Source organism: Schistocerca gregaria, chromosome 4 (genome assembly GCF_023897955.1).
Source record: "Schistocerca gregaria isolate iqSchGreg1 chromosome 4, iqSchGreg1.2, whole genome shotgun sequence".
Classification (NCBI taxonomy): Eukaryota; Metazoa; Arthropoda; class Insecta; order Orthoptera; family Acrididae; genus Schistocerca; species Schistocerca gregaria.
In genome coordinates, this window is record NC_064923.1 from 215318293 (window position 1) to 215339753 (window position 21461).

The following is a 21461-nucleotide window of genomic DNA, read 5'->3' on the forward strand; positions in this document are numbered from 1 at the left end:
CTAACTGTCAGCATCTACCTTTTTTTGTAACTAGAATCATCACATTTTTCTTGTAGGCTGAGGTATTTTGTTTGTCTCATATGTCTTGGACACCAGGTTGAATATTTCTGTCATGACTATCTCTCCCAGGCATGTCAATAATTGTGAGGTAATGTTTTCTACTTTAGAAGCCTTTTTTTTACTCAGGTTTTACAACATTCAGTTTAATTCTTCTCACAGTTTTTTTCCAATATATTGTCTTTAAGTTCATTTTCCTTGACTCTTCATATGGTTACAAAAAATAACTCAAGGGGGCACTAAACTCAGGGCAAGATCAGGCTTTTTCTTATTCAACTGCGCAAGAAATGTATTGTGTCATTGCTTGTATGTGTAGTGGTGAATGAATGAGTGAATGCACATTATGGTTTATATACCATCATAGGCAGGAGAGTCTTTGGTTTTCAGTGACCTAATAATTTTTGTGATTTCTGAATCAGTTAAATTGTCAAAACTATGTTTTGGTGGATTTGGCAAGCTCTTGCTAACTAAATCTAATAGGTCTATTTTGAACAGTGCATTTTCCCCCTTCAATTCGTACAAATGTTGGGTTGAATTTGTTGACTTTAATGGTCATTATTTGAATGTAAGATTGTCTCCCTTCTAGTTTCATTATCAGGGAGTTAAAAATTATCTTTCCTACTGAGTTGATTTGTTTTTTTAACGTTTCCTGATACCATTTTCCTTTGTTCTTAGAACCTCTTTTTTGTGCATAATGAATATTTCTATCCTTTTTGATGGCACTGTGAAGACCATTGCAATATTACTTGCAGAACTAGTTCTCAGCATTAAATAAAGCTCGCTCTTCCTGATGTAATACACCTTGATCCCAGACTTTAAGCACTCAAACTTTCGACTTCCACTATAATTGTCCCTGACCCAGTGTAAACAGAACTTGGATTATAGTTTTGGAAGAATATTTAAGGAAATCTTTAAATTTCTCATCATCTTTGTACCCTTGATGAACTTCTTACCATTTTCTGTCCAGTAAATTAATTCTGAATAGCATGGCAGAGTCTACATGTATGATTTTGTGAAGCAATGCTTCTGACTTAAAAGCTAAATCTTAATGGTGGGGATGCTAAATCCTATTGATGGGGATGCATCAGTGTTGCCATTTGAACATCACAGTCAGCCAGACCATTTATTATGGGCTGGCACACATTTCACAAAAGACAGTTGCATTTCAAAATAAATTATGAATCACTGTTGCACTGTATCTTTCTGTTGTTGGTATGAAGCTAGGCATCCTTCCCTTTATCAGTACTATCCTAGATGAAATCAATAATGAAATCAACACATTCACTGACTTTCCCACTATGTCTGCTAAATCTTAGTATTATGTCTAAAATCTGGGTGAGGTTTAACACTAGAACTGCCAGCTTTTTTGAACCCCCTAGAACCCTGCCAGAACAAAAATGTCCAATTTCTTGTCGATACATTTACAGTATGTTCTTAGTCATTTTTTATTTTAATGGATAAGTTTTCCTGTAGCAAATAGTCGCTCTAATTGTCTGTTAGTTTGTTTTAATTCCAAACAGTGAATATTCTTGTAGTTTTGTCCAAACCAACTTAACTATGCAAGTACTTGAAAATTGTTCATATTATCGTGAGTCAAATATGTATTTTTATAAAAATGCAACCAAGTCAAAAAGTTTTCATTACAAAATAATGTTTTACTAGTAAGCAAGAATAGGCAACACAGAATCGATACATTTCCATAGCCAGGTCTACACTTTAATACACATTATCCAAACATTTACCATCTGTGTAAATAAATGTGTTCCTGTTAGATACCTACAGATTATTGTAATCAGTACGCTGAGCTTTGCAATTTGTACAAATATAGGTCTCTGTAACAATATTTTTGTAGCAACCTTGTTCGTCACACAAAACACATTTAAATTGAGTTTTTCCTTCTTGGCATGATTTTCACACCTGATAGGTGACTTCCACCATGTCTGACAAGTCAGTGTGCATATTAAAGCTTTTACCCAGTTTCTTTACAATCCTTGGCAAGCTCATCTGTTAGTTTGAGAAGGAAATCTTGCATTGTTGCTTAGATATTTATTACTTCCCTGTAGAGATTACCAAATCATCAATATCTGCTATATCTAGAGTTTTATAAAAAGCATGAACAGTCTACCTTCTTCTCCCAGCTTTCACTGAGTATTTGCAGGCCTTATGGTCAAAATCATTTACTCCTATGAAGTTTCATTGTAACATGTCATTGTGTCACACTTTAACTTTGAGTTGGTTCCAATTTATACACTTGTATGTTACAAACTGAGAAATTTTACAGTGTATGGAACAAACTGAGAAATTCTCAATCTTTCCCTGCTTTTCATGGTACAGTTGGAGCATTATATCATCATTATTGAAAGCTACGGCCTTGTACATGTTCTTGCAAGCTTTTTTTCATGCACTCAGGAACTTCCCATCTAATTTTGTTTATTGCACCAAACAAGCATGTTCAGTTTGTTTTCAGATCTCATTGTAGTGAAAGATGAACTACTTGTCTCACATAAAATAGCTTCTTTTATTTAGGCAAGTCTCTGTTAGTTTCTTTACTACGAAGTTCTAGATGTACACCACCAGGATGACTTTTCATCTCTACCAAGATATGGGAAAGCATTTAATATGTACTTGATATCTTCATTGGCAGCCATCCAGATTTTCTGTCCATACTTGTTAGGCCTTTAAACCATAAAATGAGTGAACTGACATTTACACTGGGAAGGGAATGATTGACCCAACCAAATATATGGACCAGTAATGCAGATGCATTCTCAGGTTGCTATGACTCTCTTACATGTGTGTGGTGTAAGGGCAAGCTTACATTTTTAATTGCACTGACCACGTTGACCCTAAACTGAACCTGAGGAATGTCATGATTTCCTGAGATGACTACTGACACCACATACTTGTAATATTGTATTTCCCAGTTCTCTTACCAAAGAAGATCCTCTGGCAGTGGCCCCTCTTTCATACAGAATAGTAAGAAATACAAAACTTTTCTAATGGTAATGACCATTTGTCGCCGCCTAATGCTGTAAGTGCTTCTGTTTCAGTGAAGTTTTGAATATATTTTAGAACAAATTCATCAATAAACCAAAAATATAAGATCTCAGAAACGTCGTATGTCTTTCCTTTTACATTGCTATGTGCACATGGAGATTAGATTAGATTAGATTAGATTAATACTTGTTCCATAGATCATGAATACGACACTTCGTAATGATGTGGAACGTGTCAGGTTAATAAAAGATGTCTGTACAAGAAATTACATTACACAAAATATTGCATGACACTAATGATTAAGGTTTTTTTTTTTTTTTTTTTTTTTTTTTTTTTTTTTTTTTTTTTTTTTTTTTTTACTTTATATCTAAAAATTGTTGTATACGTGGAAGAACCCTGGAGATACTAAAAGGTATCAGATAGATTATATAATGGTAAAACAGAGATTTAGGAACCAGGTTTTAAGTTGTAAGACATTTCCAGGGGCAGATGTGGACTCTGACCACAATCTATTGGTTATGACCTGTAGATTAAAACTGAAGAAACTGCAAAAATGTGGGAAATTAAGGAGATGGGACCTGGATAAACTGAAAGAACCAGAGGTTGTACAGAGTTTCAGAGAGAGCATAAGGGAACAATTGACAGGAATAGGGGAAAGAAATACAATAGAAGAAGAATGGGTAGCTCTGAGGGATGTAGTAGTGAAGGCAGCAGAGGATAAAGTAGGTACAAAGACGAGGGCTGCTAGAAATCCTTGGGTAACAGAAGAAATATTGAATTTAATTGATGAAAGGAGAAAATATAAAAATGCAGTAAATGAAGCAGGCAAAAAGGAATACAAACGTCTCAAAAATTAGATCGACAGGAAGTGCAAAATGGCTAAACAGGGATGGCTAGAGGACAAATGTAAGGATGTAGAAGCTTATCTCACTAGGGGTAAGATAGATACTGCCTACAGGAAAATTAAAGAGACCTTTGGAGAGAAGAGAACCACGTGTATGAATATCAAGAGCTCAGATGGCAGCCCAGTTCTAAGCAAAGAAGGGAAGGCAGAAAGGTGGAAGGAGTATATAGAAGGTTTATACAAGGGCGATGTACTTGAGGACAATATTATGCAAATAGAAGAGGATGTAGATGAAGACGAAATGGGAGATATGATACTGCGTGAAGAGTTTGACAGAGCACTGAAAGACCTGAGTCGAAACAAGGCCCCCGGAGTAGACAACATTCCATTAGAACTACTGACGGCCTTGGGAGAGCCAATCATGACAAAACTCTACCAGCTGGTGAGCAAGATGTATGAGACAGGCGAAATACCCTCAGACTTCAAGAAGAATATAATAATTCCAATCCCAAAGAAAGCAGGTGCTGACAGATGTGAAAATTACCGAACTATCAGTTTAATAAGCCACGGCTGCAAAATACTAACGCGAATTCTTTACAGACGAATGGAAAAACTGGTAGATGCAGACCTCGGGGAGGATCAGTTTGGATTCCGTAGAAATGTTGGAACACGTGAGGCAATACTGACCTTACGACTTATCTTAGAAGAAAGATTAAGAAAAGGCAAACCTACGTTTCTAGCATTTGTAGACTTAGAGAAAGCTTTTGACAATGTTGACTGGAATACTCTTTTTCAAATTCTAAAGGTGGCAGGGGTAAAATACAGGGAGCGAAAGGCTATTTATAATTTGTACAGAAACCAGATGGCAGTAATAAGAGTCGAGGGGCATGAAAGGGAAGCAGTGGTTGGGAAAGGAGTGAGACAGGGTTGTAGCCTCTCCCCGATGTTATTCAATCTGTATATTGAGCAAGCAGTAAAGGAAACAAAAGAAAAATTTGGAGTAGGTATTAAAATTCATGGAGACGAAGAAAAAACTTTGAGGTTCGCCGATGACATTGTAATTCTGTCAGAGACGGCAAAGGACTTGGAAGAGCAGTTGAACGGAATGGACAGTGTCTTGAAAGGAGGATATAAGATGAACATTAACAAAAGCAAAACGAGGATAATGGAATGTAGTCAAATTAAATCGGGTGATGCTGAGGGAATTAGATTAGGAAATGAGACACTTAAAGTAGTAAAGGAGTTTTGCTATTTAGGAAGTAAAATAACTGATGATGGTCGAAGTAGAGAGGATATAAAATGTAGACTGGCAATGGCAAGGAAAGCGTTTCTGAAGAAGAGAAATTTGTTAACATCGAATATAGATTTATGTATCAGGAAGTCGTTTCTGAAAGTATTTGTTTGGAGTGTAGCCATGTATGGAAGTGAAACATGGACGATAACTAGTTTGGACAAGAAGAGAATAGAAGCTTTCGAAATGTGGTGCTACAGAAGAATACTGAAGATAAGGTGGATAGATCACGTAACTAATGAGGAGGTACTGAATAGGATTGGGGAGAAGAGAAGTTTGTGGCACAACTTGACTAGAAGAAGGGATCGGTTGGTAGGACATGTTTTGAGGCATCAAGGGATCACAAATTTAGCAGTGGAGGGCAGCGTGGAGGGTAAAAATCGTAGAGGGAGACCGAGAGATGAGTACACTAAGCAGATTCAGATGGATGTAGGTTGCAGTAGGTACTGGGAGATGAAGCAGCTTGCACAGGATAGAGTAGCATGGAGAGCTGCATCAAACCAGTCTCAGGACTGAAGACAACAACAACAACAACAACATCTAAAAATTCAGCCAATGAGTAGAAGGAGTTGTCATCTAGAAATTCTTTTAATTTATTTTTAAATGTTAGTTGGCTATCTGTCAGGCTTTTGATGCTGTTTGGTAGGTGCCCAAAGACTTTTGTGGCAGCATAATTTACCCCTTTCTGTGCCAAAGTCAGATTTAACCCTGCATAGTGAAGATCATCCTTTCTCCTGGTGTTATAGGTATGCACACTGCTATTACTTTTGAATTGGGTTGGATTATTATCAACAAATTTCATAAGGGAATATATATACTGTGAGGTTACTGTGAGGATCCCTAGATCCTTAAATAGATGTCTGCAGGATGACCGTGGGTGGGCTCCAGCAATTATTCTGATTACACGTTTTTGTGCAATGAATACTTTTCTACTCAACGATGAATTACCCCAGAATATGATGCCATACGAAAGCAGTGAATGAAAGTAGGCATAGTAAGCTAATTTACTGAGATTCTTATCACCAAAATTTGCAATAACCCTAATAGCATACGTAGCTGAACTCAGACGTTTCAGCAGACCATCAATGTGTTGCTTCCAGTTTAACCTCTCATCAATGGACACACCTAAAAATTTTGAAAATTCTACCTTAGCTACAGACTTCTGTTCAAATTCTATATTTATTACTGGAGTTTTGCCATTTACTGTACGGAACTGTATATACTGTGTTTTATCAAAATTTAAAGAGAGTCCGTTTGCTGAGAACCACTTAATAATTTTGTGAAAAACATCATTTACAATTACATCACTTAGTTCTTGGTTTTTGGATGTTATTACTATACTTGTATCATCAGCAAAAAGAACTAACTTTGCATCTTCATCAATGTGGAATGGTAAGTCATTAATGTATATCAAGAACAGTAAAGGACCTAAGACCGAACCCTGTGGGACCCCGTGCTTGATAGCACCCCAGTTTGAGGAATCAGCTGTTTTAACATTACACGAACCACTTATTTCAACTTTCTGCATTCTTCCAGTTAAGTATGAATTAAACCATTTGTGCACTGCCCCACTCAAACCATAATGATTTAGCTTATCTAAAAGAATTCCATGATTTACACAATCAAAGGCCTTTGAGAGATCACAAAAAATACCAATGGGTGATGTCCGGTTATTCAGAGCATTTAATATTTGATCAGTGAAAGCATATATAGCATTTTCTGTTGAAAAGCCTTTCTGAAAACCAAACTGACATTTTGTTAGTACTTTATTTTTACAAATATGGGAGGCTACTCTTGAATACATTACTTTCTCAAAAATTTTTGATAGAGCTTCATTGCTGCCATCTGATTCATCTGAGCTCCCTGCTGTAGTCTGTTTTGTATCACTATCACATCTTAAGATTCGACTTCTTCAGTATTATCTGTCAAAGCAGACAACTCCTCATCATTCATGTGTGGACCAAGATGACCTTTTATTAAAAACAATGAAAACAAATCAGTTTTTGACAAAATAATTTAATTGGGCAGATAAAGGACTGGAGAGGTCTAGGAAAAGGGATGGATTTCAGTTAAGTCACCAGAACGACGAGTCAGGGGAGACTTATCGCAGGGGATGAGATTCATCTCATGCTACAGTGGTTCATGTTTTGGTTCTAAATGCAAGTGTCTTTCATGAAATATATGTGAGCCACATAATAAATGATTTTTCTGACTCTACTGGTCCAGTGAGAGCCCAAAGCATTCCTTTAACCCAGGTTAGCTAGGAAGAGAAAAGCAATGTTTCTGAAAATCATGATGATAATGCACTCTCACTATTCAGATTTTGAAACCAAATTATAAACTACTAATCATTTGCAAAGGCAGATGATTATTATTTATTGGTTATGAACTGCAGATTAAAATGGAGTAACTTCCAGAAAGATATAAAATTAAGGAGATGGGATCTGGACAAACTGAAGGAACCAGTCTTTATTCAGAGTTTCTGTGGGTGTTTTTGGGTACAGCTGACAGAAGTGGGAAAGACAAAGGGATAGTATGTGTGTATATTGTATGTAAACTGAAAGTGGAGAGGGAAAGAAAGGAAAGGAAAGGGAGGGGATCATTGCTGTCAACTGCATTGGGACATTATGTAAAATTAGCGATGATGAATGAAAATGTGTACCGAACTGGGATTCAAACCTGGTATCTCCTGCTTACTAGGAAGGTGCAGTGACCAGTGTGACATCCAAGACACAGCTTTATCTTAACTGCACGGGCTATCACGGCATGTACCACGGCCGATCCACACTCCTATGGAGCGCCCCTGTCCATTTCTTCCATGTTCTCTCGCTGAGATTCTCACAGGAGGTTGGACTTAACATGTGCAACCACACTGAAGATGGTGGATTCATGGGAGTGTGGATTGGCCATGAGGCGGGCTGAGGTAGTCTATGCAGTTGCGGTAACGCTAAATCCTGGATGGTGCAGTGGTTAATGTACCTTCCTACTAAGCAGGAGAACACGGTTTCAAATTATGGTCTAGTACACATTTTACTCATCGAGGCTGATACTGCGTAATGTCCCAATGCAACTGACAGCAATGACCCCCTCCCTTTCCTTTCCTTTCTTTCGCACTGCACCTTTAATTTAATATAATGTTTAACAGCTGTGGATTCTGCTTGGTGTCTGTTCTTTTAGACATGGGATGATTATATATAATCATATATAATATCATATAACATATAAATGGATAGCTTAACAATATTATGAAAAGGAAAGTTGCTACTCACCATATAGCAGAGATGCTGAGTCCCAGATAGGCGCAACAAAAATACTTTCACAAATAAAGCTTTCAGCCCATAAAGTCTGTGTAAAAAATAGATGACACACACACATACACACACACACACATACACACGTGCGTGCGCACACACAAATTAAACATGCATGACTGCAGTAATCTAATAAATAATGGTAGTAAAATAAATAATAATAATAATAATACTAAATTGGTATTTCTTGGGATGTGTAACATGTTGAATAGTTATTTCATTGCAATCACTTCCAATGATTTTAGAAAGTAAGAAGGAATGCTATCTACCCCTTCTCTCTTATTTGTTGGCAAGTCTTTTGAACGTCGTGACTCCCATTTCTTCTTTTATCCCATCGTCATCAGACAGGATTTTCCCACTTGTAGAGACATTCAGTGTACTCTCTCCACCTATCTGCTTGCTCCACTGTAACAGTTGAGTTCTTATTGTGCTCTTAATGTTGTCACCCTGGCTTTTAATTTCACTGAAGGATGTTTAGGTTTTTCTATGTACTGAATCAGTCCTTCCGACAGCTACTTTGTTTCCAATTTCTTCACATTTTTCCTTTTGTCATTTTGCCTTAGATTCCATGCACTTCCTGTTTATTTCATCCCTAAATGACATATATTGCTATAATTCTTCTTTCCGTGACTCTTTTTGCACTTCCTTATTTTGTCACCCATTTAAAGTTTTTGCTTCTTTTACCAAAGATTTCTTCCCAGTTACTTATATTTGTCTATCCAACTTCAGATATTGCTCTTTTTAGAGCTGTCTGTTCCTTTTGAACTGAACTGGTTACAGTGGTATTCATCAACATAGTATCTACAGCATTAGAGAACTTCAGATCATCATCCTTCAATACTTCAGTGTCCTACTTCTTTTCACTTTGATTCTTCCGGATGATGCTCTAGAATCTCAGTCTACCCTTCATCATTACTAAATTGCGATTGAAGTCTATATCTGCACCTGAGTATATGACTTAAAGTCCAGTAACTGATTTCCAAATCTCTGTCCAACCATGAAGTACTCCAGGTGGTATCTTCCTGTGTCACTTTTCCGTGTATACTTCCTCTTGCAATCTTTGACCAATGTGTTTGCTATTAGTAACTGAAAACAATGGAAAGTCTAGGTTGGCATATTAGCAATATTATGAAAAGGATAGATTGCTACTTATCATATAGATGACAAGTTGAGCTGCAGATAGACGTGATGGAAAGACCATTACGTGTAAGCTTCCAGCCAAAGCCTTCTTCAGAAATGAAAAATGTGCACACAATCCCACAAACAGGCACACCTTACACAAACATGACTGCTACCCCTGGCCACTCTGGCCGAATTCCAACAGAATTTTGTTGAACGGAAGTAACAGTTGAGAGCGGGGTGGAGAAGGTGGATGGGGTAGCAGGGTATGGGTAGGAGAAAAGGAAAAAGTGCTATGTGGCGTAGTATGCAGGGACTAGAGGTGGCAGGACAGGGCTGCCAGGTGCAGTGTTGGGATGCTGTGAGAGAGGGAGAGAAGGATAAAATAGGCAGCAGAAAGGAGAGGAGCACAGAAAGGGATGTGGTTGCAAAGAATAGTGCACAATGAGGGTAAGGAGAGACGAATTGTGAATAGGTGCTTGGACACAGTTGGATGGAGGTGTGAGAACAGTAGGTTTCTGTAGATAGGGAGCAGTGCACAATGAAGGTAAGGGGAGACGAATTGTGAGGAGGTGACAGGACACAGGGGGCAGAAACTGTTGGATGGACGTGTGGGAACAGTGGTTACTGTAGATAAGGACTGGGATGACTTTGAGAGTGGAGAATGTGTTGTAAGGATAACTCCCAGCCGTGCATTCCAGAAAAGGTGGTGATGGAGGTGAGGATCCAGACAGCCCATGTTGTGAATCGGCCATTAAAATCAAGCATGTTGTGCCAAAGATTGGTCCATCCTGCTCTTCTCCTATAGTCGTACCAATATAAAAAGCTGAATAATGATTGCAGCACAGTTGGTATATAATATGGCTGCTTTCACAGTTGGCATGGTGTCTGAAGGGGTAGGATTACCCCATAACAGGACTGGAATAGGAAGTGCTGGGCGGGTGGGTTGTGTAGGTCTTGCACCTGGGTCTTCCGCAGTGATATGATCCCTCTGGGCGTAGAGATGGTCTTGGATGATGTGGAGCTTGGGTGGGCTATGGAATACTACTTGGTGGGGAGGATCTTGGATAGGATGTCCCTAATTTCAGGGCACGATGATAGGTAATTGACACCCTAACATAGGGTGTTGTCAAGATGAAGGGGGTGCTCCTTTGTAGCTGGTTTTTGGGTTGAGAGTATTGGGGTAATACAGCACAAGAAATCGTTTGCTGACTAGGTCCAGGGAATAGTGTCTGTCAGTGAAGACTTTGTGAGACCTTCAGCATACTGGGCAGGGTAGCTCTCTTCACTGCAGACTTGCAGTCACTGGATGGCCAGGCTGTGAGGGAGGAATTTTTTTAGTGTGAAAGGGATGGCAGCTGTTGAAATGCAGGTAATGTTGGTGGGTTTAATGTGGACAGAGGTGTGGAAGGAGTCATCATGAAGGAGGAGGTCAGCGTCCAAGAAGTTGGGATGCTGGATTGAGGAGGATCGAGTGAAATGGATTGTAGAGAAGGTGTTGAAGTTGTGAAGGAATGAGGGTAGAGTGGTCTGGCTCTGGGTCTGTATCATGAAGATATCATCAGTGCACTTACTCTCCTTCTGCTGATCCCTGCAATGGAAACACATCTTTGGGACCAATCCTTGCAACCAGAACTAACATAATTCCAAAATTTAACCCTGTCTCTCCCAGTTCACACCACCATCCCACCAGGAGAAAGGCCGGCCATACACAGTCTCAAAACAAATCCTATCTTTATAATCCTTTACTCAAAGCACCTCATTGTAGATGGTTACTGTGTTCCCACTGGTACAATTTCTGCCCTCATTAACTATCATCTCTAACCTATTGCCCAAAATCTAGCTTCTTACATTTAAAATGTCAACCACTTCCTCCACCATCCCCACCCCTTTACCTACTGGATCCCTACTTGTCACTGATGACACCATTTCCTTAGACACCAACATTCCTCATGCCCATGGTCTTGCGACCATTGAACACTAACTCTCCCAGTGTCCTTCAGACTCCAAACCCACTACCTCATCCCTTATACAACTTACTAATTATATCCTAACAGACAAATACTTCTCTTTTGAAGGGAAGGTATATAAACAAATCCTTAGCACAGCCATCGGTATCTGCATGGCACCCTTCTATGCCTTCCTGTTTATGGGACACCTAGAGGAAACTTTCTTAGCTTCCCAAAACCAAAACCCCAAACCTCTGGTCTAGTTCATTGATAATATCTTCATGATATGGACTCAGGGCCAGGACATCTTATACTCATTCCTTCACAACCTCAACACCTTCCCTCCCATTCACTTCACTCGGTCCTCCTCAAGTCAGCATGCCATGATCTTGGACATTGACCTCCTCCTCTTTGATGGCTCCAACCACAGCTGTCATTCCTTCCACACTATAAAATCCCTCGCATACTGTCTAGCAATCTGGTGACTCTGTATCTGCAGTGAAGGGAGCTCCCTTGCCCAATATGCTGAAGGTCTCACAAAGGCCTTCATAGACAGACACTACATCGAGACCTAGTCAGCAAACAGAGTTTTTGTGCCATATCCACACATATACCAATATTCTAACCTTCAAGAACCAGCAATACAGGAGCACATCCATCGTCACCCGGTGCCACCTCAGACTGGATCAGTAGAACTACATCCTTCATCAGAGCTTTGATAATCTATCATTATGCCGTGAAATTAGGGACATCCTTCCCACCCCTCCTAAAGTGGTTTTCTGTAGCCCACCCAACCGGCACAACACCCTAGGCCATCCCTATGCCACTCCCAACCCAACATCTTGACACTGGGGGTGATATCCTTGTGGAAGACCCAGTTGCGAAGCCTGCCCAATCCACTCACCCAGCACTTCCTATTCCAGTCCTGTCATGGGCTTATACTATCTCATCAGAGTCCGAGCCACCTGTTATACACCAGCTGTGCTGCAATCATTGTTCATGTATATGCAAACTGTGGCCAAGAGTGGGGTGGACCATCCTATGCCTTGTTCACTCCTATGGAGCGTTGTACTGCTAGAAATATAATTTTGTAACATGGATATGATGAGACAATGTGGGCAAGCTTATTTATGCTCCAGAAGAAACCAAATGAACAAGTGTCTTTGTTGTTGATGCTTACCTGTCCTTTGTGCACAGATTGGAAGGTAACATCATTGCGTATATGTCTGCATTAGGGTATTGAGGACAAAGGGTTCTATCTTTTTTTGCTCCTGGCTGTCAGAAAATGTTTGTTTCCCATAGACTTTACCTTGAGAAATTTATTACAGTGTGGTACTTAATACACTCCTGGAAATGGAAAAAAGAACACATTGACACCGGTGTGTCAGACCCACCATACTTGCTCCGGACACTGCGAGAGGGCTGTACAAGCAATGATCACACGCACGGCACAGCGGACACATCAGGAACCGCGGTGTTGGCCGTCGAATGGCGCTAGCTGCGCAGCATTTGTGCACCGCCACCGTCAGTGTCAGCCAGTTTGTCGTGGCATACGTAGCTCCATCGCAGTCTTTAACACTGATAGCATGCCGCGACAGCGTGGACGTGAACCGTTTGTGCAGTTGACGGACTTTGAGCGAGGGCGTATAGTGGGCATGCGGGAGGCCGGGTGGACGTACCGCCGAATTGCTCAACACGTGGGGCGTGAGGTCTCCACAGTACATCGATGTTGTCGCCAGTGGTCGGCGGAAGGTGCACGTGCCCGTCGACCTGGGACCGGACCGCAGCGACGCACGGATGCACGCCAAGACCGTAGGATCCTACGCAGTGCCGTTGGGGACCGAACCGCCACTTCCCAGCAAATTAGGGACACTGTTGCTCCTGGGGTATCGGCGAGGACCATTCGCAACCGTCTCCATGAAGCTGGGCTACGGTCCCGCACACCGCTAGGCCGTCTTCCGCTCACGCCCCAACATCGTGCAGCCCGCCTCCAGTGGTGTCGCGACAGGCGTGAATGGAGGGACGAATGGAGACGTGTCGTCTTCAGCGATGAGAGTCGCTTCTGCCTTGGTGCCAATGATGGTCGTATGCGTGTTTGGCGCCGTGCAGGTGAGCGCCACAATCAGGACTGCATACGACGGAGGCACACAGGGCCAACACCCGGCATCATGGTGTGGGGAGCGATCTCCTACACTGGCTGTACACCTCTGGTGATCGTCGAGGGGACACTGAATAGTGCACGGTACATCCAAACCGTCATCGAACCCATCGTTCTACCATTCCTAGACCGGCAAGGGAACTTGCTGTTCCAACAGGACAATGCACGTCCGCATGTATCCCGTGCCACCCAACGTGCTCTAGAAGGTGTAAGTCAACTACCCCGGCCAGCAAGATCTCCGGATCTGTCCCTCAATTGAGCATGTTTGGGACTGGATGAAGCGTCGTCTCACGCGGTCTGCACGTCCAGCACGAACGCTGGTCCAACTGAGGCACCAGGTGGAAATAGCATGGCAAACCGTTCCACAGGACTACATCCAGCATCTCTACGATCGTCTCCATGGGAGAATAGCAGCCTGCATTGCTGCGAAAGGTGGATATACACTGTACTATTGCCGACATTGTGCATGCTCTGTTGCCTGTGTCTATGTGCCTGTGGTTCTGTCAGTGTGATCATGTGATGTATCTGACCCCAGGAATGTGTCAATAAAGTTTCCACTTCCTGAGACAATGAATTTACGGTGTTCTTATTTCAATTTCCAGGAGTGTATAATGTTGGGCTCAGATGTCTGACTCATACAGAGAGGCCATGGTACCAACATTTGCGTGTAGCCAATTTCTTGCTGTGAAATAATATATTCAAACAATATTAGAGCAGATATTGGCAACTAGATAAAAAGTTGGATAACATTTTAGTACCTGGAATTATTTACATTTTTAGCAACATGGTAGCCTAAGTTTTAGGACACACAATATTGTTGTGTAGAAAGTTAAGTTTCCTAATTATTAATTATGTTAAAATGTTCCTCCAATTGTTTTATGAAAAGACAAACTACTTTTTTAGATGAAACATTGTTTTCATGGTAGCATGAATTGCTGTTAGAACTTGCAGATGGTGCAAGCCATAAAAGGAAAACAACCATAATAATTTATTTGAAGTCTAGGAGTGCATTTAATGAAAATGAACATTGTCTGAATTAATATTCATTGGGTAATTATGTTCATTGCTATTTCAGGAAAATGAATATAAAGATTTACATTCTAAGATTGACAAAGTAAGAATGAATTTGGAAGTGTTGAAAGATAAAATCACTGACAACAGAAAACAACTGAAAAGAGCAAGAAATGTAGATGAGAAATGTCAGTATCAAGTTAGTGCTTTACAAGATGCTATTAATGAATTAATGAGAGAGTTACAAGAACTAGAAGAGCGGACACCATCTGAAGCTGATCTTCATCACCTGACAGATGAAAAGGTTTACATCAGTTATTTTACTTTGCTGTTGAAGATTTTATTTTATGTGCATGTTATTATTTTGCACAATAAATCACATTTGTATTTTGTTCTAGCCTATCGTTATATGTTTATTATTAATAATACTGTCCGCCTCAGATAGCTGAGTGCTCAGCATGACAGAATGTCATGCTAAGGGGCCCGGGTTCGATTCCCAGCTGCATTGGAATTGCTAGGGGTTCTCTGGGGGAAGAGACCAAACAGCGAGGTTATCAGTCTCATCGGATTAGAGCAGGACGAGGAAGGAAGTCGGCCGTGCCCTTTCAAAGGAACCATCCTGGAATTTGCCTGCAGCGATTTAGGGAAATCACAGAAAACCTAAATCAGGACGGCCGGACGCGGGATTGAACCGTCGTCCTCCCAAATTTCATGACTCACATCCATTAGTTGCTAATATTGTTAGGCAGTAGTTCTTATATGTCGAAGTGTTTAAAAGCACCTATTGAGACATTCTTCTGCTCCCATGTCTGAGAAATCAAAAAGGATCTGCAGGAAAGCGCTGCATTGTCATGAACTCGTGCACTCAACACGAAACAGAAAACACGCAAATTCTTTTAATATCTTGACATATAATTAATAACATACACTAAAACAAACTAGTAAAGATTCATTTGTTGTTACTGTGACAGCAAGCCATTGGTGTTACAGTGAATATTCTGTAACACTATAAACAGCACCTGTCTGTATCATTGTGCTACTGTATATCCCAAATGGATACAAGTTTTACAGCTTTTTGTCTGCAAATATCATATGACGGTAATATCACATAGGGATACACATTCCATGACAACTGGACACATTACATAACCATAACAACAGTAACCATGGTAAAATTATTTTGAGAGAGAACTCTGGCCAGCAGATTTAAGACAAGTTACTTCAAAATCGCACAGACCCGGTAGGGCAATACACTCTTCACAAAATCGCAGAGTCAAGTAACAATGTGTGCATGAAATGTAAACATGAACATCTGAGCTTGCAGAGCTGAAATCAGTGCATAGGGCTGAACAACTAGTTGCACACAACATATGTGAACCAGACCTTCCCTTGTTTCCAGTCCTTGTGAAGAAGAGTGAACAGTGACCTGGGAAAGATGTCGTGCTTTTCTATGGAATGTTTGCGTCGCATAAAGCACTGCTGTTGGTGCCGTAGCTCCATGTTATGCTAAAACTCCTATCAACTGCCGGCGCTGCGCTCTTCGGAGGCATCTCCCCCTAGACGCAACTCTCACAACCGCTTTTGAAGACTAAGTGATAAGTGAGGAAGCGATAACTGCTCAAGGGAGTAATCTGTGCCCCTGGTTAGATGCCAGCTAAGAATTATTGATAGTGAAATGAGCCATGTGTTGAAAACCAGCAACAAAATACTTATAGAATGAGATTTTCACTCTGCAGCGGAGTGTGCGCTGATATGAAACTTCCTGGCAGATTAAAACTGTGTGCCCGACCGAGACTCGAACTCGGGACCTTTGCCTTTCGCGGGCAAGTGCTCTACCAACTGAGCTACCGAAGCACGACTCACGGCCGATACTCACAGCTTTCTGCCAGTATCCGTCTCCTACCTTCCAAGTTCGAGTCTCGGTCGGGCACACAGTTTTAATCTGCCAGGAAGTTTCAAAATACTTATAAATTAAATGTTAAAATTGATATTAAACTGTTTGGAAGAAAGAAATGTGGGAATTTAAGTTGTTTTTGTGGTGCTGCCATTCGCCCCTCAGTCATTCCAGTTATAAAGTACAGTATAAGCTTCCACTATGCTGTAGAAAAGGAACCTTATCCAGTTTTATATGGGAACGCTGCATGTTGTAAAACAGTAGAAGAAGGCTTGGGGCAGGTACTTTGCTAGCAGCTGCTTCTTCCTCCCTGCTTTTGATTTTCTTTTTGTAACATCTACTCTTACCTTTTGTCCACTCTTTCAAAAGTTTTGCTGCTTTACTTTTCTTATACTTTTGTAAATCCTTCATCCAGTATTGTATTAAATTTATATGTATCTTAGAAAACAGTTCTTCTGAGAAAATTATTAGTAACTGTTAAAGAACATGATCTTCACAGGTACAGGAATATTGCAGGCTTAAGTCTTTAGTGGAAGTGCAAGCTGCAGAATACTTTGCAAAGCTGAGAAGCTTGGAGGATGAACAAGCAAGAGATCAAAAGATAACTGATGATGAAGTCAGCAGTTCTTACCGTGAAAAAAAGAAACTTCAAGAATGTGTGTTACGAAGCAAACAATTAGAGGATAGACATCAACAATTCAGTGAACATTTATGGTAAGGTTTAAATTACTGAAGCCTTCATTGTGTAGGATTGATTGAAGCAAGTATGCATATAGTGTGTGTTATAGGAAATAGTGTGGAAATTTTTGAGTTAATATGTTCATACAAATCCATGTCCTCATTTACTGAGTGTAGAAGTACAGCTGTTAGAATGTTAAGTGTAATATCTGTCGTATTAAATTAATTTCTCTTAAAATCTACCACTGGTGTAAGTATATTATTTAGCACTTTTCTGAAAATTACGCGTAGCTGTTTGAGGAGATCTTTGTTAGGTTAGCTCTGTTTATATTACAATAATCTATTTATCTTGTAATTACTTTCTCCCTTATAAGTTTCATCTTCTCCATACTCACAGATTAAAATCAAATACATTAAAATTCAGCAGCCCTGGTGCCTGTTGAATGTGTTGTTTGAAGCTGACATAAGAATGAGGAATTGTTAAATTCATAAGATGTGTTATGGCAAGGATAATGTGGAGGAATTTTTTTCGTGCTGGAACAACATACCTAGTGTTGTAGCTCCATAATTCTTATCAATAACTGTAGATAGTCCCAACTCAAGAATGGGTCATATTTCACGTGCATTTTTAACTGTAATTTTGAGTACTGTAAAGTGTACCAGTCTCACAAAATTAATTTAATATACAAATGAATACTGCCGAATATAGTCATCCATGAGAAATAAGAAGAACTTTGCAGTTGGTACTGAGTGGGCGCTCCAAGAGAAAAATCGTGACAAAACAGTGACTGTTGTAGTGAAACCTGGAGCGGGAACCAGACATGCTGTAGACACTAATTTTCAGACAAAAATAACACAATTTAGTGACTTTATTGTCTCTATAAGGGGAATGAATCATGTGGTTAAAAATGAAGTAGAGGTTTTTGTAAAAACTTATGTAAATTTCTAGATTTTAATAAATCTACAAACACAATGGTTGCCGCAGTGTTTCATAGGCGTGATTTGATTAACAGCTTCATGTGTAAACAAAGAAGTTTGGAAGACAAACATTAAAATAAAGAAACTGTGTTCAGAATATGATAAATGGGAAGCACTAGACATAAGTAAGGTGCATTGAAATCTGTTCACTAAACACGGAATGCACTTGAACTATAAAGGGAAACTGTTTGTGTGTGATCGCACAAGTGAAATAATTTAAGTTCATCTTTCAAGAAATAAAACTTTCTGGCAGCTTCCTATATGTCCTGCTGCCAACAGTGAAAAGTATAACAAGAAGAAACAGTTATTTCAAAACCCTCAGATACTTTTTTATGCAAAAGTATGTAGTTTCAGCAAATAAAACAATGACAGTTTTTAACCAGAATATGAGAGGACTTACAAGTAAAGCAAATGAAATTTCTCTTTTCTTAGAGAATCTTCAAGGAATTAGATGTTGATATACTCTATTTTAGTGAATTTCATATGAGACATGCTGAAATGTTGCAGGTGAGTGGTTACTGTATAGCAACACATTACTCTATGTCTATATTGGAAGAAGGTGGTGTTGTAATTTACCTAAAAAAATAACACACAAGGTGACAATTATTGAACTATACGAAAGAAAAAACGTAAATTAGTTACAAACTATGGTGTGCACACACTTTATTAAATATGTAAACATCATTGCAGATATTCAGATTTAGGTTATGACATTTTCGATATGCCTGCCACCATGTGTGATGGTGTGGTGCAACCAAATAGCGAAATTCTGCATGACCCACTGAACTGTCAGAACATTTATGCTGTCAATGATCTCTTGAATGGCCGTTTTCAGCTCAGCAATGGTTTTAGGGTTATTGCTGTACATCTTATCTTTAATATATCCTCACAAAAAGGAATCGCATGTGTTCAGATCTGGAGAATATAGTCGCCAATCGAGGCCCATGACAGTAGCCTCTGGGTACCCCAGAGCCAGAATCCGTTCCCTGATGTGCTTCGCCAAGACATCAAAAACACTCCTGCTTCGATGGGGTCGAGTTCCTTCTCATGTGAGTCACATCTTGTCGAAATTAGGGTCTTTTTGGGGATGAACTCATCTTCCAAAACCTTCACGTACCATTCGGTAGTCACCTTGCCATCAAAGAATATCGCACCGATTGTTCCGTGACCGGACATTGCACACCACACAGTCACTCGTTGAGGGCGAAGAGACGTCTCGATCGTGAAATGCAGATTGTCAGGCGTCAAAATGTGCCAATTTTGCTTATTGATAAACCCATTCAAATGAAAGTGAGCTTTGCTGTTAAACTAAACCGTATTCACGTCAGAGTCCTGTTTGTCAATTCTGTGGACAGTAGTTTGGTGAAACACAACTGCTGTTCCTTGGCGCTTTAATGGCTGATGGGTTTGAATTATGTATGGGAAGAGATACAGGTTTTCAACAACAATTTGTTGCAATGTCTTCCGGATGATTCCCATCTGTTGTGTAGCTCGTCTGATCAACTTCCTGAGGCTGGTTTGAAACACAGCACGCCTCTTCTCGATCTTTTCAGGTGTTTTCACCTTCTTGGACGACTGACATTGCCAACACTGTCATCAAGAACACTGTCCATTCTCTCAAGCTTGCGAATCAAATTCTTTATTGTTAGCACACTTGGACCAGTTGTCTTCAGCTTGAACTTCCTTTTACCTGCAGTTGGGCTGTTATTGCTCACATAGTAGGCACTTCACAAGTGCTGTACATTCAGGCACACTGTACCATGACATTTTCACACGCAAGTGGACAACAACAAGGTGCATGCGAATATGCTTAGTGATTCCCATCATGCCCCGCGGCCAGCTGTGCAGTTTGAACGTCCAGAAGTTATGATGATTTTATTTCATACAGTTCAATAATTGTCGCCCTGTATCTCACCAAGCATTAGACTTAGAGTCACTGCATAGAACAAGATATTGAAACACGTGGAGCAGAGATGGAGCCTATTACACATGACTTGCCAGTTGTAGTGTTAGCACTTTACAGGGCTCCAGCAGGGAACACGAATATGTTCTTGTGGCATCTAGAGTCTCTTTTATCACAGCTTCTTCAAAGTACAAAAATTTAATAATTATAGCCGATTTAAATATCAATTTATTAAATGAGAGCAACAGTAATGTAGGTGTAGAACATCTATTAAGAGTCTTTTAACCTGATGACAGTAGTATATTTTCTGACTAGGATTACTAATAAACTAGGATTACTAATAACTGTCAAACTCTGATTGACAATGTATTTGTAGATAAATCAAGAGTCAACAATACTAGTGTATGTGCAACTGTTAATGGCCTTTCTGATTACTTACATTCATTGATGTCAATCTGTGCAACAGGTCTGACAATTTTTGGAAATCTTGTAGGATAATAAATGATGAGTCCCTTTAAAATTTCAACTGCAGCCTCCAGGAGGTAGACTGGAGTCCAGTTTTCAATGAAACAGATGTCAATATAAAGTATAATACGTTTTAAACGAATTTATGTCCCACTTTGAAGCCAGCATTCTCAAAAAAATAATTAGAAGCAATCATGTAGCCACTGACAAAGAAAGTGTGGCTCACTGCAGGAATAAAAACATCCTTCAGAACAAAAAGGATGCTGTGGAGTTCTCTCAAAACGTGTAACTACCCAAAGAAACAACAACACTACAAACTTTACTGTAGCATTCTAAAGAAAGTTATAAATAAATCAAAGAGTATATACATAAAAACTAAAATTGAGACATCAGAAAACAAAAGCAGTTTCGAATGTTATAAAGAGAGAAACTGGCAGAAGAACAGGGAACAGGACACAGATGGGAATTAAAGAAGGTAACAATATCATAATGAAACCCAAAATAGTTGCAGAAATGTTGAACAAACATTTTGTGTCAACAGCAGAGAAGGCAGGCTGTAAAGGATCTGTGGACGAAGCAGTGACTCTTCTGCAGAAAGCTATCTGCAACAGAGTCCCACAGATATTTTTACCTCTGGTTACATTAAATGATATTGAAAGAACAATGAAGTCATTAAAAAATAAGAAGTGTTGGCATAGACAATATTTATACCAAAATATTGGAATGTTGTTATAAATATACAAGTCAAGTCTTTGCAACAAATTCACTGCCTCTTCGCAAAAAGGATTTGTCCCTGATAGACTGTA

General features: G+C 39.8%; 1 protein-coding gene and 1 non-coding gene across 2 annotated transcripts in view; one reads left to right on the forward strand and one right to left on the reverse strand.

The window, feature by feature from the left end:
• The window catches only part of LOC126266966 (structural maintenance of chromosomes protein 1A-like), a 346151-nt gene that overhangs the window by 83571 nt on the left and 241119 nt on the right, over positions 1-21461 (forward strand). The window contains exons 7-8 of the mRNA XM_049971693.1: positions 14802-15041; positions 17131-17345. Of these exons, the coding sequence (XP_049827650.1) occupies positions 14802-15041; positions 17131-17345 (455 nt within the window). The remainder of the gene's footprint in view (positions 1-14801; positions 15042-17130; positions 17346-21461) is intronic.
• On the reverse strand, positions 16518-16592 carry Trnas-cga (transfer RNA serine (anticodon CGA)). Its single transcript has one exon. It is a non-coding gene; the product is annotated as a tRNA-Ser (tRNA).